Genomic DNA, 23955 nt, shown 5'->3' on the forward strand with positions numbered 1-23955 from the left:
CCACAAGGCAGCCAGTGCTGCCTGGGACAAAGGTGGTTCCCACCCCCCTACCCAGAATACCCTGCCCACGTACTCCCGACCGCAGAAGGTCCCCTTCACCAGGCCCCAGACACTGTACCCAGACACCCGCTCAAACGTCAACCGGACCGCATGCTGGCCCCTCCCCGTAGCACTCACTCATCCTCCGGCCATGGACATGTCCCCCAGAGCTGTGTCCCATTCCCTGGATGTTCGAATGCTGGCTGCTGCGTGTGTGGTGTTGCCGCCTGCGGTGTTCAGCTACACTGTCCAGGCAAAGGGGTCTGATTGGGATGCGAGGCAATGACTCCCACATGCTACATGACCCGCTCATCCACGGGAACACACTTAGGTTGTGTGAAGTGCTCACTTAATCACAGTTGCCAATACCCTAGAGCCTATAGCCTTCAGCTGAATGGCTAGAGGCCTTGGCAATCGGTGGAGGTTATGCATGGTTGGTGAGGCAGACGAGCAGGGACAAAGGTTGCTCCTGGAACGAGTACCCATGATCCAGGGATTGCCTCCCAGTGCGCCCCCCCCCCCCCCCCCCACCCTCTCATGGCGGCTCACCACAGCGGAGGTTCCCCCAGCCGAGGGTCCCCCACCACCCGCCGAGCACGGGGCAACAAGCCCAGCGCCCCCGGGTTCTTTGTCTATGAGGAAAGATGGCTACTCACCACCTCAGCTCCCCACAGAAGCCCTTCTGCCAGGTTCATGTTTTTAAAAAGGAGTACTAATCGGCGTCAGCGTGACCGCTTGCTGGGGAGGCCGCTGAATGACAGGAGGTCATTGGATAATTGGTTTCTTGGCATCCTGCGGTGAAATCCCGATTTCGCCTGCGGGAGTGGGCTAGTTGCATTGAAAACTGTTTGACGCCTGGCGTGGATCTCGTTTTTGTCTCTCGCGCTATTCACTGGTCTCGTTTCACTTGAGCGCGAGTGTAACGAGGCCAGAAGACTGTGCCCTTACTCTTTAAAGCACATCCTGTTGCAGTCAGTCAAGAGGTGGAAAAAGGAGGAACCATCCTACCTACCATCTTTCCCCTGTCCTGGACACAGTAAATATAATATAAACATGATCAAGTTAAATAACTACCCAAGTTGACTTTCATTAGTCTGTTCCTATCAATCATTGTACTACATCCTTTCCTAGTGCTATATAACACTCACTCCCTTATGCCCCTGATTCCTCTTTTCTACTTCTAAATGCTGATGTCCATCTTGCTGCCAATTTAGTTTAAATGGTCCTCAACCGCAAGAGTGAACCTTCATTCTGGGACTTCGGTCCCGGGTGTATTGTGGTGCAACCTAGCCTTTTCAAATACGTACCTCTTACCTCAGAACTTGTCCCAATAGCTCAATAAATGGAATCCTTCTTCCTGTATCATCTTCAAGCCATGCATTGATCCTCCCAATCTTTCTATTTCTACTATCACTATCACATGGCAGAGAGAGATATCCAGAGACTACTACCTTTTGAAGTCCTGCTTTTTAACTTCCAACCCCTGCTCCATGGGACCTCAAACCTGCCTTTTCTGTGTCATTGGTGCTGATGTGTGCCACAATTTATGACTCACTGTCCTGAAGAATATTCTGCAACTTCTCCATGATGTCCTTTACCCTCGCATCAGAAGGGCAACACACCATGTGGGGCTCTCAATGGCAGTTACAGAAATGTCTTCCCCAACAATGGAATGTCCTGTTCCGGGTGCGGCGATGACCAGCTAGGTCGCACGTTTCGGCAGCTCCCGGTGGAACGGACTTTTGGGCTCTTTTTGATAGGAGCCCCAACGGCAATTTTAACGGCAAAAAACACGTGCTGTAATCCAGAAGGGAATCCCCCCCCCCGGACACGGATGGAAAAAAGAGAGGAAAGTGGCCGGATTGCGGTGGATCCTCTAGAGCAGCGGCCAGGAAGGCAGGCACAAAGCAAGATGGCGTCGGAAGGAGGCAATTTAATATGGGGCCCTGACCAACAAGAGTTCCTGCGGCGTTGCGTGGAAGAACTCAAAAAGGAGATGAAGAAGGAGCTGTTGGCCCCGATATTACAAGCGATTGAGGGGCTAAAGGAGGAGCAAAAGACCCAGGAACAGGAGCTTCGGGTCGTGAAGGCAAAGGCTGCTGAGAATGAGGACGACATACAGGGCCTGGTGGTGAAAACGGAGATGCACGAGGCACAACACAAAAGGTGTGTGGAAAGGCTGGAGGTGCTGGAGAATAATGCGAGGAGGAAGAATTTTAAGGATTCTTGGTCTTCCCGAAGGTGTAGAAGGTGCGGACGTCAGGGCATATGTGAGCACGATGCTGCACTCGTTAATGGGATCGGAGGCCCCGACGGGTCCGCTGGAGGTGGAGGGAGCCTATCGAGTTATGGCGCGAAGACCGAGGACTGGAGAAATTCCTCGAGCCATAGTGGTGAGATTTCTCCGATATAAGGACAGAGAGATGGTCCTCAGATGGGCAAAGAAAACTCGGAGCAGTAGGTGGGAGAACGCGGTGATCCGCGTATATCAAGACTGGAGTGCGGAGGTGGCGAGAAGGAGGGCGAGCTTTAATCGGGCCAAGGCGGTGCTGCACAAACGGAAGATTAAATTTGGAATGCTGCAACCGGCAAGACTGGGGGTCACACATCAAGGGAAACACCACTACTTCGAAACGGCAGGTGAGGCGTGGACATTTATTGTCGAGGAGAAACTGGAGTGAGCGGGCCAGAAAAAGAACGTTTGGGACAAAGTGGGGGGGTGAATATGTGGGATGAAGGGGGGAAAAGAGGGAAGAGATGACTTCCCAAGTTGTTAATCCTGCGACCATGTAACTTTTCTCTCTTCCCCATGTCGTGGGGGAGGGCGGGGGAGGGAGGATGAGGAGCTGAGGGCGCCGGCCGTTGGGGGCAGGGCCAAAAGGGAAGCGCGGGCTTTGTTCCCGCGCTATGGTAATCACGGCGGGAACAGGGAAGCAGGAAAGAGGGGGCCTCGCACAGTGTGAGCCGAGGTCACGGGGGGAAGCCGAGGTCGGCCAGAGTTTGCTGACTTCTGGGAGCAACATGGGGGGTGCAATTACGCTAGTTTGGGATCTTGCGGGGTGGGGGGGTTAACTGGGTTGCTGCTGCTGGGGAGAAGGGGGAGCTGGTATGGGGGGGGGTGCGCCGCTTGGGGGAGATACGGCTACGTGGGAACCGGGTGAGGAGCTGGATTGAAAAAGGAGATGGCTAGTCGTCAAGGGGGGGAGGCGGTAAAGAGCCCCCCAACCCGGTTGATCACATGGAATGTGAGAGGGCTGAACGGGCCGATTAAGAGGGCACGGGTACTCGCACACCTAAAGAAACTTAAGGCAGATGTGGTTATGCTTCAGGAGACGCATCTGAAGCTGATAGACCAGGTCAGACTACGCAAAGGAAGGGTGGGGCAGGTGTTTCATTCGGGGCTAGACGCAAAAAACAGAGGGGTGGCCATACTAGTGGGGAAGCGGGTAATGTTTGAGGCAAAGACTATAGTGGCGGATAGTGGGGGGCAGATACGTGATGGTGAGTGGCAAATTGCAAGGGGAGGCGGTGGCATTGGTGAACGTGTATGCCCCGAACTGGGATGATGCCAACTTTATGAGGCGTATGTTAGGACGAATCCCGGACCTAGAAGTGGGGAAGTTGGTAATGGGTGGAGATTTTAATACGGTGCTGGACCCAGGGCTGGACAGATCGAGGTCCAGGACCGGAAGGAGGCCGGCTTCAGCTAGGGTGCTTAAGGACTTTATGGAGCAGATGGGAGGAGTAGACCCCTGGAGATTTAGTAGACCTAGGAGTAAGGAGTTTTCGTTTTTCTCCTATGTCCACAAAGTTTATTCACGAATAGATTTTTTTGTTTTGGGAAGGGCACTGATCCCAAAGGTGACGGGGACGGAGTACACGGCTATAGCCATTTCGGATCATGCTCCACATTGGGTGGACCTGGAGATAGGGGAAGAAAAACAACAGCGTCCACCCTGGAGAATGGACATGGGATTATTGGCAGATGAGGGGGTGTGTTTAAGGGTGAGAGGGTGTATTGAAAGGTACTTGGAACTCAATGATAATGGGGAGGTACAGGTGGGAGTGGTCTGGGAGGCGCTGAAGGCAGTGGTTAGAGGGGAGCTGATATCTATTAGGGCACATAAAGGAAAGCAGGAGGGTAGGGAAAGGGAGCGGTTGTTGAAAGAACTTCTGAGGGTGGACAGACAATATGCGGAGGCACCGGAGGAGGGACTGTACAGGGAAAGGCAAAGGATACATGTAGAATTTGACTTGTTGACTACAGGTAATGCAGAGGCACAATGGAGGAAGGCACAGAGTGTGCAGTACGAATACGGGGAGAAGGCGAGCAGGTTGCTGGCCCACCAACTGAGGAAAAGGGGAGCAGCGAGGGAGATAGGGGGGGTGAGAGATGAGGAGGGAGAGATGGAGCGGGGAGCGGAGAGAGTGAATGGAGTGTTCAAGGCATTTTACGAAAGATTATATGAAGCTCAGCCCCCGGATGGGAAGGAGAGAATGATGTGCTTTCTGGATCAGCTGGAATTTCCTAAGGTGGAGGAGCAGGAGAGGGTGGGACTGGGAGCACAGATTGAGACGGAGGAAGTGGTGAAAGGGATTGGGAGCATGCAGGCGGGGAAGGCCCCGGGACCAGACGGATTCCCAGTTGAATTCTATAGGAAATATATGGACTTGCTGGCCCCGCTACTGATGAGAACCTTTAATGAGGCGAGGGAAAGGGGGCAGCTGCCCCCGACTATGTCAGAGGCAACGATATCGCTCCTCCTAAAGAAGGAAAAAGACCCGCTGCAATGCGGGTCCTACAGGCCCATTTCCCTTCTGAATGTGGACGCTAAGATTCTGGCCAAGGTAATGGCAATGAGGATAGAGGATTGTGTCCCGGGGGTGGTTCATGAGGACCAAACTGGGTTTGTGAAGGGGAGACAGCTGAATACAAATATACGGAGGCTGCTAGGGGTAATGATGATGCCCCCACCAGAGGGGGAAGCGGAGATAGTGGTGGCGATGGATGCCGAGAAAGCATTTGATAGAGTGGAGTGGGATTATTTGTGGGAGGTGCTGAGGAGATTTGGTTTTGGGGATGGGTATATCAGGTGGGCACAGTTGCTGTATAGGGCCCCGATGGCGAGCGTGGTCACGAATGGACGGGGGTCTGACTATTTTCGGCTCCATAGAGGGACGAGGCAGGGATGTCCTCTGTCCCCGTTATTGTTTGCACTGGCGATTGAACCCCTGGCCATAGCATTGAGGGGTTCCAGGAAGTGGAGGGGAGTACTCAGGGGGGGAGAAGAACACCGGGTATCTCTGTATGCGGATGATTTGTTGCTATATGTGGCGGACCCAGCGGAGGGGATGCCAGAGATAATGCGGATACTTGGGGAGTTTGGGGATTTTTCAGGGTATAAACTGAACATGGGGAAAAGTGAGTTGTTTGTGGTGCATCCAGGGGAGCAGAGCAGAGAGATAGAGGATTTACCGTTGAGGAAGGTAACAAGGGACTTCCGGTACTTGGGGATCCAGATAGCCAAGAATTGGAGTACATTACACAGGCTTAATTTAACGCGGTTGGTGGAACAGATGGAGGAGGACTTTAAGAGATGGGACATGGTGTCCCTGTCATTGGCAGGTAGGGTGCAGGCGGTTAAAATGGTGGTCCTCCCGAGATTCCTTTTTGTGTTTCAGTGCCTCCCGGTGGTGATCACGAAGGCTTTTTTCAAAAGAATCGAGAAGAGCATTATGAGTTTTGTGTGGGCTGGGAAGACCCCGAGAGTGAGGAGGGGATTCTTGCAGCGTAGTAGGGACAGGGGGGGGGCTGGCACTACCAAGCCTAAGTGAGTACTACTGTGCCGCCAATGTTTCAATGATGTGTAAGTGGATGGGAGAAGGGGAGGGAGCGGCGTGGAAGAGATTGGAGAGGGCGTCCTGCAGGGGGACTAGCCTACAAGCAATGGTGACGGCACCGTTGCCGTTCTCACCAAAGAAATACACCACAAGCCCGGTGGTGGTGGCTACATTGAAAATTTGGGGGCAGTGGAGAAGTCATAGGGGAAGGACGGGAGCTTCGGTGCGGTCCCCGATAAGAAACAATCATAGGTTCGTTCCGGGGAGAATGGATGGGGGATTTGGAGCATGGCAAAGAGCTGGGGTAGTACAACTGAGAGATCTGTTTGTAGATGGGACGTTTGCGAGTCTGGGAGCGCTGACGGAAAAATATGGGTTGCCCCAAGGAAATGCATTTCGGTACATGCAATTGAGGGCTTTTGCGAGGCAACAGGTGAGGGAATTCCCGCAGCTCCCGACGCAGGAGGTGCAAGATAGAGTGATCTCAGAGACATGGGTGGGGGATGGTAAGGTGTCGGACATATACATGGAAATGAGGGGGAGATCATGGTAGATGAGCTGAAAGGGAAATGGGAAGAAGAACTAGGGGAGGAGATTGAGGAGGGGCTGTGGGCTGATGCCCTACGTAGGGTAAACTCATCGTCCTCGTGTGCCAGGCTAAGCCTGATACAATTTAAGGTGTTACACAGGGCGCATATGACTGGAGCACGGCTTAGTAAATTTTTGGGGGTAGAGGATAGGTGTGCGAGATGCTCGAGAGGCCCAGCGAATCACACCCACATGTTCTGGTCATGCCCGGCACTACAGGGGTTCTGGATGGGGGTGGCAAAGGTGCTTTCGAAGGTGGTGGGGGTCCGGGTCGAACCAAGCTGGGGGTTGGCTATATTTGGGGTTGCAGAAGAGCCGGGAGTGCAGGAGGCGAGAGTGGCTGACGTGTTGGCCTTTGCGTCCCTAGTAGCCCGGCGCAGGATATTGTTAATGTGGAAGGAAGCCAAACCCCCGGGTGTGGAGACCTGGATAAACGACATGGCAGGGTTTATAAAGTTAGAACGGATTAAGTTTGTGTTCAGGGGTTCGGCTCAGGGGTTCACCAGGCGGTGGCAACCGTTCGTCGATTACCTCGCAGAAAGATAGAGGGAGTGGAAAAGAAGTAGACAACAGCAGCAACCCGGGGGGGAGGAATCGAACGGACTCTCAGAGATGTTATTGTATATGTATAATATGTATAGGTATTTGTTATAGGTAATTGTATATTGGATTGTTGGATTGTATTTTTGGAGAGTATTTATTTTGGACAAGGCAGTTGCCATTCAGTTTTTGTTTTCGTTTATATATTATTTATTTATTTGTTTAAAACTGGCCACTGTTATTTATATTGCTTTATTGTGTAAAAGAAACACTACGTACTGTTATGTTTGGCCAAAAATCTTGAATAAAATATATATTTTTTAAAAAAACAATGGAATGTCCTGACAACAATTGCATTTCAATATCTTGCTCTTTACCCACTGTAGAGTCCTTTGTCCTTAGTGCTGGTGGTCCACACTGCCCTCCTTCCAGGTGTATCCAATGCTAAGTATCTGAAAGTGGTACTCGCCGCCTAAGACTCCTGCACTTATTTCCTATACCTACTCTTCCAGTCAGCCACCGATCTCCAGTCCTGAAATCTCACTGCCCATGAGGTGATCATCTCCTGGAACATATGTTCCAGGAAACTCTCAGCCTTCCTGATCCTTAGCAGTGACTCCTGCTGCACCTTAGCTCAGAAGCGCTAAGCTTGAGCTCAAGCCACTGGAGACAAATTCCGAAATAAGGTGCTGGAATTTCAAGCAAAAGATGTCAACTATCCCTCTCTATTCCTGCTTTGAAAATCTAGTTAGTAACTCGTTTAACTGTTAATTTAAAGACATTGGATGCAATATTTATATTATATTAACTTGCACTTTTTATTATATGGGCAAATGAAGGGCAGCACGACGGTGCAGTGGGTTAGCTCTGCTGCCTCCGGGTCCAAGGTTCGATCCCGGCTCTGGGTCACTGTCCGTGTGGAGTTTGCACATTCTCCCCGTGTTTGCGTGGGTTTCACCCCCACAACCCAAAGATGTGCAGCCTAGGTGAATTGGCCATGCTAAATTGCCCCTTAATTGGAAAAAATGAATTGGGTATTCTAAATTTTTTTTAAAAATTATATGGGCAAATGCATTACCCATCCCCACAACCCCAGAAACAATGGGGGTAAGTGGCTCCCAAAGAATTCTCCACTTCCGTCCACTTAAACCAAGCCTAGATGTTGGTCAACCCAAGGTCTGTATGTCTGGACCTTTAGTGTAACAATGGAGATAGGGTATTATAATTATTCTTTTTGTGACAGCACGGTGGCGCAGTGGTTAGCACAGCTGCATCACGGCACCAAGGCCCCAGGTTCAATCCCGGCTCTGAGTCACTGTCCAAGTGGAGTTTGCACATTCTCCCCATGTTTGCGTCGGTTTCGCCCACACAACCCAAAGATGTACAGGTTAGTGAATTGGCCACGCTAAATTGCCCCTTAATTGGAAAAAATGAATTGGGTACTTAAATTTATATTTTTAAAAATTATCATTATTCTATTTGTATGCATATTGCAACTTATTTTTCTCACCCTTACCCAAAGTATACTAAACTGAGTATGATTACTTGTTTTGAAAGATAACCTTTCAGGCAGTTTGCTAATCAATAAAACAATCTACTGAAGTACAGTGTCCATGTTCAGATTGAATCTGATACTTAATGTTTATTTAACAGATGTTTTTGTTGTTGTTGCAGAAATTGGGAACATTGACCAGGAGGTACAGAAGTATAATACGCCGGGTTTTGTCGGCTGCCTGTCACGAGTTCAGTTTAACCAGATTGCCCCACTTAAGGCTGCACTGAGGCCCAGAACTACTTCTGCAGTCAGAGTCGAAGGAGAATTTGTTGAATCCAATTGTGGTGCATCCCCTTTAACCATTTCACCAATGCCAGCTGCAACAGATCCGTGGCATTTTGGCTCAGGTATGGTCTAGAATAAAAACTGTTCATTGTTTCACTTTTCAATTTACTGTTAATCTTCTGATACATTATGGTGTAATTTTGACTTTACTGCCTGGGCAGTGAGGAAGATTCAACTGGATCACTCATTCATTACGGATACGCCAGATTTTCTGTGCACTTACTGGAAGGTCACACAAGTGAAAGTCTAATATTTAATGGTACTACATTGTTCCCCAGGAGCCATGTAAATGAAATTTATAACAGAAAACATTTGAAGAATATTTTCTGTAATTTTCATCAGATTATCTCCACCTATTCACATTGACATGACTAGCAGCACTCATAATGTGAGGTCAATGTCTTGATTTTATTATAATATATATCAATATGTGCAATATAACGAACTTCAAAAGTTGAATCTGCATGTATCATAACAGAAACAGTGAGAAGTATGGAGGGACTTAAAAAAATATTAACTAAACAACTATAAGGTTGGAAGGGCAACAGTCATTGCAGTATGAGGGTGTTACAACCTCAAGGGGTCAGAACTACATTGTATCAAATTCCCCTTCTACACCTTAGAATACAAACACACCAGGTGATTAGGGGGCAGAGCTTCCTCCCTGTGGTAAACTACTGTGTTCCTATATTAAGGGTTGTACGGGAGAACCTGCACTGCAGGTTCACCTGCGCCCCTGCATGCTAGCTCTGCCCAGGAGCCAGGTTATAAATATGCGTGGCCTTCAGCTAGCAGCCATTTTGTCAGCTGCTGTAGGAGGCCACACTTCAGATACTAATAAAGCCTCAGTTTGAATTCAACTTCGTCTCCAGCCAAATTGATCGTGCCTCACTCCCAATTGGAGGAATACCCACAGGATATAAACCCTGACCTGGGAGCAGGTCGGGAGGGGGGGGGGGGGGGGGATCGGTGAGGACCCTGAGGGGAGTGGGTAGACAGTTTATTGTATTGTGGAGTAGTAGAATAAACCTTGTATCCTATTGATCTGGCTATGTGTGGAGTCCTTGCCTTCGGTCTCAACAGAGGGCCTGCCACATATTGGCTTAATGTGGAACTGAGTATAGTACTGCCCACAAAATGATGTAAAGCAGTGGTTTTCAACCAGTGTGTGCAGCAAGCACCGTGCAAATGTGCCATGAAGGTTTGTAGCTTTCTCTGAACCCTTGCTGCGGGAATGCTAAGTTCGGAGGCCATGCAGACTTCGAGCCCGACTTCAGAAAGGGCATGTTGTGTTCAAGGCACCAATTCCTGAATTTCTGATGGTTCAGATTGAGGGGCGTATCCAATCAAGAGCATGTGAAATCCTAATAATTAGTTATTTTTTCTGTCTCTGTGTACCTGGAGGGTGGGGCAATAACGGAGAAGGATGATGTCCAGTCCAATGAGCGGCAATGGAGTCAACCAATGATAATGCAGTGAATCAGATTGTGGGGCCTGTCGACATTGTAAATAACACATGACCCCACCTAGGAGTCAGTCTAGTGTTGGACAGAGCTGTGTGCATAAGCAAGCATGGGGACACCTCAGCTTGAACCCTTTACTGTATATATGCACATAGTTCTTGTTAATAAATTCATGCAGGTTACCTTATTCAGACTAAAGACTTAATTGAGACGTGCCAAATGGTATCAAACACCATACAACAGTCACCACTTGGATTGTATTAAATAATTGGTCATTCCCATCTTTTCATCCAATTAAAATCGAAGATTTTTTCCTAACATTCTGACCTGCTTTCTTTTACAGTAACAAAACTGATATTTGCACCTTTTTTGTATTCCTTGTGGAATCAGAATATCATGCTGCTATAAATTGTTATAGCTGGCTTTTACCCGGCTGCCATTTTGAAAATTGCAGCATTTTAAACAATTATGTTACCAAATTGATTTCTGATGAAAGCCATGAGTTGAATTTTACATGCTCCCACTGGGCATGTTTTCAGCATGGGGGCTAGCAGAAGGAGCAACGAAAATAGGGTAGTTGCTCACCCCCAGAAGACAGTAAGTGGGCGGTGCTGAAATCGGCAGCTCACCTGCCATATTTAAATAATCACGGTTCCGTTGAGCTTGTTAACAAGCCAGTTGATCCCAATAATACACTGCCTACACCATAATACAGTTGACCTCTCCTCCCAATACCCCAAAATTACCTTACTCCAGTATCCATTGCACCATCTTCTTGAGACTGGTTGCAGTCCTAGCAGCACCTATTAATGAAATCTTGGGACTCCTGGAGCTGCGAGACAATGTGATTGGCCAGCAGCTCCAAAGGATGGGACATCCTCCCCAGTGCAAAGCAGAAGTCCCACTTGTCAAGCAATTTAGCCCACCCGCAGTACATAACGGTTGCAGGGTGGGCTGGTGCAGAACGAGTTGGTTTCCAGCCAATTTCGCTTCTGTGAGGTGGGAGGAGCCAGGTGGCCTCCCCCTGCCGGTAATCTGTAGCCCCATGATTTTGTAAAAGCTGTATTAGACTCCTGGAAACAGATCATCTACCCACCTACACCCACCAGACATATATAAATTCCACATTCAGCTAGCCACCAGGAGACAATGCCCTGGAAATTAATGACTTATTTATGAAATTATATCAGTTAATTGATGGGCTTTATTGAGGAAATGACAGCTGTCAGATGAAAACGCCTTGACACTGGTGACCTTGTTCTAAAATTATTTTGAGAGCTAGGCTGACAGACGGTCCTAATCTGCTTTCATTTCTACTAAACCTTGTATAATTGTACCTGTGAAGGAAGTTCTGCTACATAGCTTTTGTAGCATGCAAGAAAAATGGGTCACTAATGGAGATCTACAGTGGAACCATCCACCCATTCCTTTCATCCCAGGCTTCATTAAAGGAAACTGGCAATTGTGCAGCTTGCTATCTTGTTCCTGCCTGATGTGAATGCAACTAAATTTCAACCAACATGCAAAGCACTTCAGTACCTCACAGCTAACTCACAAATCTTCCTACCTTGACTAATCTAAATGTGGGAAATGAGATATATCCATTCATTGCATTGCAGGCAGCATGTTAAAATTGCGCTTTGCAAGAAGCATTGGCTGCATGCATCAGCTTGGTGCCTGATATCACAAGTGGCTAGCAGGCCCTTTTAGGTTCAGAGCTACTTGTGGTATTTGCAGAATGTTCAATTGGATGTCAACAGCTTTCTACCACCCATGCTGCATAGCACCTAGTTAGAACTCTAAAAGAGAGCTAAAGACACAGGGAAGAGGGGAAGGAAGGAACTACACAAGGGTGATTCATTTATTTTGTGTGTTTATTATGTCAGGATTGAATTTAGAAATTTGAATTGAAGTCTAACGGGTTTTATTTTAGTATGTTAGAGGATGTAGGCTCGAACAATCGAGTCAAAAATGACAGCACAGAGTGAAGTCAGTTTTGCACACTGAGGTCAGCTGCCTGTGTGTTTGTTGCTGTTAGGTGTGTGCATGCAAATTAATTTAACCAAGCTGGCATCACGCCACACTCAATCGGAATGTGAGCTTACATTCCTGACACCATTTACAACCGTTGAGCACATAAAAGCTAAAATAAGACACTAGAGTCCAATTTTTCTCCATTTAGTGTAATTAACACTGAAAATTGCATCTACTCAGCTCAGAAAACAAGTGATATTGTTATCAGAAGTTCTGTTAAGTCTCCTTCCCTTCCCTCCAGCCATTAGAGAAGGTGAAAAAATAAAAATAAATGTTGTAGAGATGTGTAAAAATTGAACAGCAATTGAGATGACTCATTAAAAAGGATTGTAAGAGACTCATTGACTTGAGGAAAGTTGACATTACTTTGTTGAAAGTTCTGATGATTGATTTACTCTAAATAGGAAGCATACTTGCTTTATTATAGAGGGAAAAGTCAATAACTTACATTTTCTGACTCACTACCCATTTTTCTATCAAAGCATTGTTGCCAGAGAAAATGAAAATTTCTTTATTATGCAAGGCAGTCATGTGTGATGGTAATTCAGGCATGATAAAACAATAGTCGTTTCAATTTCACCTTCCCTTTCTTCCATAAGAGGAGGGCTTTTAAACTCTGAAATCACCTGACCACGACTTGGGGGTTCGTCCTAACTTTTTTTTTCACAATTCTGTCCATTTGATGTTTGCCTGTATTCTGTTGTCATTGCCAAGGGAAGGCACCTTCCCAGTTTGGAGTGTGCTTGTGCAAATGAGACAGTAATGGTATGGTGATATCATAAACCTTACCTTCTGTCAGTTCCACGTTATCTGCACCAGTTCATATCCAAGCTAACTGGGTATTGTAGAAAAGCAAAAGTGACTTTTAAAACCAATGCTGCCTGTTTCTCTCTTTATGCTGCATCCATTCCATCGACTGTTATTTATTTTTAGCACTATGAACACATCTTAAAACAAGTGTTCTTTTAATTTCATGGGATTTGGGTACTACTGCTGGTGAAGCCAGCATTTGTAGCTCATCCCTAATTACCTTGAACCAAATGACTTCCTGGGCCATTCCAGAGGACAGTTAAGAGTCCACCACTTTGCTTCGGATCTGGAGCCATGCGTAGGCCAGGCCAGGTAAGGACACAGGTTAAGGACATTGGTGAACCAAATGTGTTTTCACAACAAGCAGTGATAATTTCACGGTCATAATTTCTGAGACAAGGTGATTGATTCTCCCACAAAATGACTACAGGTGCAATCTATCGGATGCGATCTACCACACGGAGGTCTAATGGAAAGCCGTGACCTGGATCCTGCCCAGTATTTGGCAAATCTGCACATTAGAGTGAGCAGTTAATCTCACTCTAATATGCAGCTCACCTGATTTACCCGAAGCATTGGGATCTAACACCATCGCCTCGGAGACCTTAACTGTTCAGTGCTGGTCCTCACAAAAGGAAACCAGGCGGAACGGCACTTTGGGGGGGAGTTCTCCCAGGGGATGGGATCAGAGACCGGGGGGGGGGGTCTCCCAGGGGATCAGAGACCGCCAGGTGGTTGTCCTCCAGGAGGGGTGGCACCCTGGCACTGCTAGGCTGGCAGTGCCCATGCCGGGTTTTGGGCCCGGTGGTATGCGGGGGCCTCCCGAGGACCCCTTTACTGGGATATCCATAGGTCATGTTTAGGGGTCGAGAGATCTGCCGCCATTTAAAATTGACAGTCCAATCTCCTCCTGCACTGAGTTCTGGCGCGCGGAGCTCCTCAGTGCAGGAAACGGGACTTAAGTGCAGCCTCGACGGGGCGTTCTCCGCTGAGGCCCCGGGTTGCAACACAGTCCCATTTGATAGCATGGTCTTTCTCGACGCTGCAAGCGCCGGAAAACACCCGGTTAAACACACTCGACACATGTTGCGATTCGGTTACACCGCGCCCTTTAAATACCATTTTGTGTGGGAAAGCCAGTGAGAATCACACCGCTGTAACCAGCAGGATTCCCACCCTTAGCACGGATTCTCCGGTCCCCCAGCCAGCCGTGTGTTTCTCGGTGGCACGCCAGATGCTGACAGTGGGATTCTCTCTTCCTGCCACTTGTCAATGGGATTTCTCATTGAAGCTACTCCAGACTGCAGGAAAACCTGCGGGCTGGGGTGGGCTGCCTGCAGGAAAAGAGAATCCCAACAGCTGGAGAATTCCGGCCTCAAGTCATTTTTTTGGAGCTTGGGGAGTTTCTCACTAAAAATCCCACATTTAGAATTTATTCTGGAGTGAGGATCTAAAGGTGCCGGCAAGACCAACTGCTCAGAAATTGAGGCGCCCTTTTTAAAGGGTATCCCAATCTCAAAGTTAAGTTGAAGCCCCCAGACCCACAGACATCATGTGCTCCCAGCAGATACGGGCAACACCACCAACCCTCGACCCCAGAGGGGTAGCCCACCCCATCACTAAATGCCCGCACCCCCCCCTCATTAACCCCTTCATGCCCCCACCCTTCAAAAAAAAAACATTCAGGCCTCAACCATACAGTTCACCCCCCTCTGCCCTCTCTTTCATGGCCATGGACCCCCACTTTGGCAGTGTCATTGGCACCCTGGCACTGCCCAGGAACTCTGGCAGTGCCAACCTGGCAGCCCAAGCATTGCCAGGGTGGCATTGCCAGGGCTTGCTATTGTCTGGGAATAGTGTGAGCAACGCGAATGGAGAAATTGCCATCTAGGTTTCAATCCCAGATTTATTAACTGAATTTAAATTCCACTCTGGTGGGATTTGAATCCATGTGCCCAGGGCATTAGCCTGAGCCTGTGGATTACTAATCTAGCTACTGGTTCAGTGACTTGACTGCTACATCATCATCTCCCTAACTCAATTCTGCAAAACAGCTTTAGTTAGTGTCGTGCAGGAGAATAGTTGGTATGAGATGCAGTGAAAGACAGTGGCTGAGTTCACAGAACATTAACTATCAGTAAATTGGAAACCAAAAAATATTAAACCTATGCCACTCATGCAACCCCCCTTCACCTCAAGTGATACCAGAAAGCAGAGAAACAGTAACAAGCTCAACAAAGGAAACAGAGAAAAAGAGAACACAAATAACATTTTTATGTGACGGTCATATATGCCTTAATTGCCCTTTAACTGAGTGGATTACTAGACCATTTACACATAGAATGCCAACAGTGCAGAAGGAGGCCATTTGGTCCGTTGAGTCTGCACCGACCCTCCGAAAGAGCACCCTACCATGGCCTACTCCCCCGCCCCATCCCAAAACCCCACCTAACCTGCACACTAAGGGGCAATTTTAGCATGGCCAATCCAGCTAACTTGCACATCTTTGGACCGGAGGACTGGTTGGGGAGGAAACCGGAGCACCCGGATGAAACCCACACAAACACTGGGAGAACGTGCAAACTCCACACAGTCACCCAAGGCCGAAATTGAACCTGGGTCCCTGGCGCTGCGAGGCAGCAGTGCTCGTCACTGTGCCGCCCACAAAGGTTGTTAAGAGTGAACCACATTTGTGCATTCTGGAGTCACATGGAGGCCAGACCACATAAGGATGGCAGATTTCCATTTCTAAAGGACATTAGTGAACCAGATAGATTTTTGTGACAATCAGTAGTTTTATAGCACTTCATTTCAGAATACATTTCAATTCCAGATTTTATTTAAATTTACCAGCTGCCATGATGGGATTTGATCCCACATCCCCAGAGCATTAGCCTGGCTTATTAGCCAGTGGCATTACCACTACACTGAAAATCCAGTTACCCCACAGATCAGTGAGACTTTAATTGGACCATCTTGGGAGGAAATCCACCTTAAAGAGCTGCCAATCAATCCGATTGGCCAGCAGCTCTGTCCAGCAGTGGCAGATTCTACTGCGAAGGTTATGGAAGCCAGACTGAAGGTTTGTCTGGTGTATTGGCAGGGTCTGGCTGGCAGATCCAAGTGATTGGAGAGGTTTGGACTGTTCTCCTTGGAGAGAAGAAGGCTGAGGAGATTTGATAGAGATGATTACAATTCTGAGGGTGCTGGACAGAACAGAGAGATAAACTGTTCCCCTTCATAAAAGGATCAAGAGACGACACATATTGAAGATGATTTTGAAAAGAAGCAAATGAAATGTGAGAAACTTTTTCACACAAGTGGTTCGAGTCTGGAATGCACTACCTGGAAGTGTGTTGCAGGCAAGTTCAATTGAGTCATTCAAGAGGTCATTAGATGATAACTTGAATGCACGTAGAAATGGCACTTAGCCATAATGCTGGTTTAGAGAGTTGGTGCAGACACGATTGGCCAAATGGTCCCCTTTGGCAGTGTAACAATTCTATGATTCTGTGAATTGAGAGATGGGGGGGTCTTGGTTTGGGAGTCCATTGGGTTAGGATTAAGGGTGGCGAGAGTATGACCTTAAGGGGGGAGGGATTCCTCCAATGGGCACAGGGAATTCGCAAAAGAAGTCCCCACCCCCTTGCTCGACTCGTGCCTGCTCATTAAAAGCTGCCGGTCTACCCACCTGATGTGAACTTCCCCTGCCACGGGTAAAATAACAGTGGGGCACCAGCAGGGGTAGTCAGTACATCCATGATAGCATCACCATTGTCCCAAGAGCAAAATAAAATTAAATAGAAGGTATTTTGGTAAGAATTTGGAATCCAATTCTGCTTATTAAGTGCATTCCGTGTATTAATATGCTTGTGTTGTATTAGCATAATCAATGTTTTGTGGAAAATCTTTCAACTACTTGTAACGGTTCATTTAGTTTCATTTTGCATGCAACTAGCCTCCTGTCATTTTAACAAATAGCTCGATCAGATAAATTAGCCTAAGAGCTCATTTTCATTATTGCTCAAATTATTTTGATCTGTTCTGTGGGCATTCTTAGTGTTGATGCACATAATTGAGCACAGATTTAGTTACCAAATACAATGTGCTTACAATGAATTTCATAGTTACACAATTACCGCTCTGTTGGAATTTTTTAATGGAATGAATGCTGCTTAAAACTCATATGAATTCTTTAGGTTTTTCATCATAAATCCAGGTTATGGAGGCAATATGGCAGTCATAAGAGTCATGAGAGGCAATAAAAAAAATTTATGGGATAAAATTATTTTCTCTCTTTTATTTGCTTCCATAATTTATTTTGTACAATGCTAGTTAGGCAAGGTCATTCTATTCTTCTAGAAGTAATGGCCTGTTTCTGTCTTGCATGCTCAAATAATAAAATTAAATTATTGCTGTATTTCAGGTGACTGTATTTGTAAAATATCTGTGGCAAGTCTGTCTCACTCAAAATGGATGAACCCTTCCCTAACCAAACAGATAAAGATCGGGAAAATAGAATATAAATGCAATCTAGCAAAAAACATAAAAATGAACTGTAAAAGCTTCTTTAGGTATGCAGAAAGGAAACGTTTGGCTGAGACAAATGTGCGTCGAGCAGAGTCAGGGGAATTCATAATGGGGAATAGAGAAACTAAATTATTACTTTGTGTCTGTTTTCACTAAGGAAGACACAGGAAATCTCCACGATGTAGGGATCCAAGGCACTAAGGAGATTGTGTAGTTGAAGGAAATTAGTACAAATAAGAAGGTTGTACTAAAGAAATTAATGGGACTGAAAGTTGCTAAGTCCCCAGGATCTAATGCTATGCGTCAGAGTATGTTGAAAGGGGTTGTTATAGAGATCATGGATGCATTGGTGATCATCTTCCCAAATTCGAAACATTCTGGAATAATTCCTGAAGATTGGATGGTAGCAATTGTCACCCCACTATTTTTCTTAAGTGTGTTTATTCAGGTTTTACATTTTGACAAACAATCCAACAAAATCACAAGAAAGATACAACGCGTAAGCAAAACTAGTCCCAGCAAACATGAATGCAGAAGAAGATAGGAGAACAGCAGTACAACTAGCTCAATTCAATCATTAGACATAATCTGATGCCTCTATAAGCCTAACTGGAGAACAAGGGAGAAATAGGATAAGGCCATGAAAACATAGTAAAATGGTGCACACCTTCCCACGCAGCAATTACTCGAAATTGCCATGAGAGTTCAGAATAATTTTTCGCACCATATTATCTCCCTCAATTCCAGCAGCGCCAGAGATATCAATGACACATCGCAACCTATTTCCTCCGATACCAGGCCCATCTGCACCAATGCAGGAACCAATCACGGATTCTTTTACCCTGTAGCCACTCTTTTTATTAAAAAAAGGAAACAGAATGAAAATACATGAGAAACCCCACTTCTGAAAGGGTGTTACATAAACATCACACAGCACAACATAACACAATCTCAGCCCAGCACAGAACTAACATCATTCCATACATTTATACAAAGAGGACCAGCAGCAACATGTTTGGATTATGTTCAGTGCCGTCAACCTCCCAAGAAAACAAAAAGGAAGGAGAACTAGAATTGCCAGGAGTGGATCTCAGCGTAACAAAGGATCAACAGGACTCCGCTGAACCCCAGACCCCTGTGCACATGAAAAGCAAAATCCAGCCTCTCAGGATGCCCCGAATAAGTACCTCCAAGAAGGGACATTCCCAGCTCCAGGGACAACAGGATACCAACCACAGCACCGGACCTGGCCTAGCCCAGCACATTCTGACACACAGGACACCCCAACATCTACACCACAGTCGATCCTGCACCTCACCAACCACACCCGAGGAAGTGCTCAGTGAGGACTTAACTAATCCTAACCACCCAACTCCAGACTAACCAACCACCATCACCCTGCCGTGGCTCCACTCACCTTCATTATAACTGAGATAAGGGACGTCCAAAAAGCTCTCTTCTCATAACCACAAGGATTACAGCTGGAGCCATGTAAAATGGCTGACTCCCGATTAGAATGGTCAAATCCCGATTTAAAATGGCGAACGGAAGAGGCTGATGGGAAAATCAGCTCACAGGACTCAAACAGACAGCTGCAGGTAAAACAGTGTATTTGCCTCTGGGGAAGTCAGTCCAGACCGATACCTGCAGCCATCAACTTCACAACAACCCAGCCATCTGCATATTAATCAGCCATTCCCGGGAACAATTGCTACACATTAGCAACATAAAGCCGACCCAGACCTTTCGGCGTCAGCAGGAGCTGACACAAAGAAAGGTAAACGACCACCCCTCGATCAAGGAATCGCTCCAGTGTTGGAGAATATCGAACCAAGTGATTGGGACCAAGTCCAATCACTTGGAACCAGGTACAAGGTCCGCCCCGAGAGGCGGGAAGCCCCTGGGGACTATAAGAATAGGGGCCAAGTTCAACTCGGCCTTTCTTCTCCTCTCCGCACCCTTCGAGACCCTTGCTGCAAGAAGACCGTAAGTTTTACTCCAACGATCGCTACCAGATAGACTCTCCTGACTATCGACCTGTACCAGCTTTTGAATCCCACAGGCTCAGAACCCATTCGAAAGGCCATTCGTTTCCCTGACCTGGTGGGCCAGTTCCAAAGTTAAGTATTGGCCTGTTAGTGGTAGGTAGTAGTTTAGAAGTAGAATTATTGTATAAGTATTAATTGCTGTATATAATAAATGAGCGTTGATTTAACTCTTACTAAGCGGTGTGTTGCATTATTAATCATTACTTGGACTTGAACCACGTGGCGGTATCAGCAAGATACCTGGCGACTCATGAGCAAAGGTGACAGAGTTAGAACAAATAAACTAAGGCTAAAACAAGCAACACAGCTCATAATTTAAAAAAGGAGTAAAACTGTGTGCAGACTACATTTCACATAATCAACTCAATATGGTTAGAAACATAGAAAATAGGAGCTGAAGGAGGCCATTCAACTCTTCGAGCCTGCTCCACCATTCATTATTGTGGCTGATCATCCAACTCTATAGCCTAACCCCGCTTTTCCCCCTTATCCTTTGACCCCTTCACCCTAAATACAACATTTAAATGCTTCTTGAAAACAGACAGGGCTGGATTCTCCATTTCAGTGGCTAAGTGCTGGCTGAAATGGAGAATTTGCAGGCGTTTTTCGGCGCCGAACCCTCGCCGATTCCGGGACTGGTGAGGGGCTAGCAGTGGTGCCAGGTAAAACTCCAGGCTCCTGCGCCAAAAACGGCCGGAGAGTGTCCGGGTCCGTGGCCATGCATGCACACGGCGACGACTTGCAGCGGTCGCGCCGTACATCATGGCACCGGCTGTGCGCAGACCTGACCGACCAACTGCGACCCCACAGGCCACCCCCTGGCCACACCCCAGACCTCGCGGAAGCCTCCCCCCCCCCCCCCCCCCCAACAGCCAGCAGCACGGATCCTGGCCAACTGTGGCTGTGCTGGATACAGTCTGCAGCCGCCACGCTGGGTTCCTGACCACTCAGACTACATGTCAACCGCACAGTCGGGAACTCGGCCCATCGGAGGCAGAGAATCGCGGGAGGACCTTTCGATGACACGCCAACGCCGTTTCAACGGCGCGCGACACGATGACACCATTTTGGAGGGGTGGGACTCGAAAACCAGCGTCAAACCAGCGCTGCCCCCGATTTGGGCGTCGGAAGGAATTCTCCGCCCGATTGCCAATTATGATATCAACTTCGGGCAACAGAGAATCTCGCGCACAATGTCGTGGCCTCAACTACTTCCTGTGATAATGAATTCCATCGGCTCACCACTCTATGGTGAAGAAACTTCTCAGGCTGAATTCTCCGCCGTTGGGATGCTCCGTTTTGCTGGCAGCCCAGGGGTTTCCCGAAGGCGTGGGGCTGCCCCACAATGGGAAACCCCATTGACCAGCCGGCATAACAGAGAATCCCGATAGCGTGCTGAACCAGTAATCTGGCGCGGCGGGACTGAGTAACACGCCCCTCATCTCTCTCCTAAATAGTCTACCTCGTATCCCCAGACTGTGACCCCTGGTTCTGGATACACCCACCTTCGGGAACATCCTTTCTGCAGCTACCCTGTCAAGTCTTGTTATAATTTTACAGGCAGAACCCTTGAGAATATTAACAGGCAGAGGAATCTGGATGTATAGGTCCACAGGTCACTGAAGTGGCAACACAGGTGGAGAAGGTAGCCAAGAAGACATACGGTGGGCATGTGGGAGGAGGTCGCACATTGGAGGGCTCCTACCCGAGGCTTGATTTTTTTAGAATTTAATGCCCGGTCCCAGGGCCAATATTTGGTTGAATAAATGCAGAAGACATAAGGAAGATGTCCAAAACCCAAACGAAAATAGGCGTGAAGAAGGGGGCTAATGAAGGTCCGCCGTCGAGTGGAAGGGTCGGCTCAGGAACTGGAAGGAAGGCGGAGGCTGTGTCGCCGGGTGAGGCTGCACTGCTCACAGAAGAAAAGATGACTGAGATAATGGTCATGGAACTTGAAAAACAGTTCACAGGAGGTGATGTGGAAAGAGATGGTGGCGGTATTGAAGATGCTGGTGGAGGAAGCGATTGCCCCGGTGAGGACAGCGATATCAAGGGCATCGGCCAAGGTACGGGAGCAGGGTGAGACACTTAAGGAAGCGAAAGAGGCATTGTCGCAACACAGTGATCAACTCACCTCGAAGGGTAAGGAGCTGCGGAGGGTGGTGGAGGCCAACAAGGGTCTGCGAGCCAAAATGGAGGACTTGGAAAACAGTTCTAGGCGGCAAAATCTGAGGATAGTGGGTCTGCCAGAAGGGGTGGAGGGCCCGATGCGGATGGAGTATTTTGCCAAGATGTTTGTGGAGCAGTTGGGGGAGAGGGAAGATCCCATTCGGTATTGACACACCATTAATAATAGATGACGAATGATAAACGTAACTGAGGCTTTAATACACTAAACAGCAAGCCTCCTGCCTCTGGACCCAAACTGGATCCAGAGGCGGAAACTTGCCACTTTTATACAGAAGCCTGAGGGGAGGAGCCACAGGCGGAGCCAGCCTGGACAAGCCCAGGCATGTACAATACAGCACCATGCATATAATACAATAACGTGGCTTACCACATTCACCCCCTGTTTAAAAAAAGAGTCCGGCGGGGGTGAAGTGGTCTTAAAGGTCAAGTCTGTCGGGGGCCTTGACCTTCCGCTGTGACCGCCTCAGTCCCAGCTGTGGTGTGGGCGCCAGTGTCGAGACCTGCGCGTCCGGGAGCATGTTGTTTTCTTCTTCTTCACCCAGATGTTGAGTCGGCAAAGGGGGGCAAACATCCGTTCATGAGGAGTCTCGTTAGTGGCTGTATACAGGAGCAACCGGATGGAGTGGAGCGCATTGGGGAGGACCTCCTGCCAGCAGGAGACTGGGAGACTTTTCGACCATAGGGCCGGGATGACGGCCTTCCAGACCGTTGCGTTCTCCCTCTCCACCTATCCGTTTCCCCGGGTGTTACAGCTGGTCGTCCTGCTGGAGGCGATGCCTTTGCTGAGCAGGAACTGACGCAACTCGTCGCTCATAAAGGAGGAGCCCCGATCACTGTGGATGTAGGCGGGGAACCCGAACAGGGTGAAAAGACTGTGCAGGGCCTTGATAACGGAGGCAGAGGTCATGTCAGCGCAGGGGATGGCGAAGGGGAATCTGGAGTACTTGTCAACGATGTTGAAGAAGTACATGTTACGGTCGGTGAAGGGGAGGGGCCCTTTGAAGTCCATGCTGAGGCGCTCAAAGGGGCGGGAGGCTTTTACCAGATATGCTCTGTCTGGCCGATAGAAATGCGGTTTGCACTCCGTGCAGACCTGGCAGTTCCTGGTCACGGACCTGGCCTCCTCGATGGAGAAGGGCAGGTTGCGAGCCTTGATGAAATGGAAAAACCGGGTGACCCGCAGGTGACAGAGGGCCCGGAGTCGGTCTACTTGTGCGCTGGCACATGTACCGCGGGAGAGGGCAAGTGGGGGCTCATTGAGCTTCCCGAGACGATACAAGATGTCATAGCTTTAGGTGGAGAACGCGATCCTCCACCTCAAGATCTTGTCGTTCTTGATTTTACCCCGCTGTGTGTTATTAAACATGAAGGCAACCGACCGTTGGTCAGTGAGGAGAGTGAATCGCCTGCCAGCCAGGTAATTCCTCCAATGTCTCACAGCTTCTACAATGGCTTGGGCTTCCTTTTCGACAGAGGAGTGTCGAATTTCGGAGGCATGGAGGGTACGGGAGAAGAAAGCCACGGCCCTGCCTGCCTGGTTGAGTGTAGCGGCCAGCGCAAAGTCCGACGCATCGCTCTCCACTTGGAAAGGGATGGACTCGTCCACAGCATGCATCGCGGCTTCAGCAATGTCTGCTTTGATGAGATTGAAGGCCAGTCGGGCCTCAGTCATCAGGGAAAAAATGGTGGATTTGATCAGTGGGCGGGCCTTGTCCGCATAGTTGGGGACCCACTGGGCATAGTAAGAGAAGAACCCCAGGTATCTCTTCAGGGCCTTGGGGCAGTGGGGAAGGGGAAGTTCCAGGAGGGGGCGCATGCGGTCGGGATCGGGCCCCAGGACTCCGTGTTCCATGACGTAGCCGAGGATGGCCAGGCGGGTTGTGCAAAAGACGCAATTCTCTCTATTGTAAGTTAGGTTCAGGAGTTTTGCGGTGTGGAGGAAGCGCCGGAGGTTCTCATCATGGTCCTGCTGGTCACGGCCGCAGATGGTGACGTTGTCTAGGTACGGGAACGTGGCCCGCAGCCCATACTT

The 23955-nt window shown here is 48.3% G+C and overlaps 1 protein-coding gene across 1 annotated transcript in view; it reads left to right on the forward strand.

The window, feature by feature from the left end:
* cntnap2a (contactin associated protein 2a) overlaps positions 1-23955 on the forward strand; it is a 2812093-nt gene that overhangs the window by 2744044 nt on the left and 44094 nt on the right. The window contains exon 22 of the mRNA XM_072508818.1: positions 8683-8910. Coding sequence (XP_072364919.1) covers positions 8683-8910 — 228 coding nt within the window. The remainder of the gene's footprint in view (positions 1-8682; positions 8911-23955) is intronic.

Source organism: Scyliorhinus torazame, chromosome 6 (assembly GCF_047496885.1).
Source record: "Scyliorhinus torazame isolate Kashiwa2021f chromosome 6, sScyTor2.1, whole genome shotgun sequence".
In the NCBI taxonomy this organism is placed as follows: domain Eukaryota; kingdom Metazoa; phylum Chordata; class Chondrichthyes; order Carcharhiniformes; family Scyliorhinidae; genus Scyliorhinus; species Scyliorhinus torazame.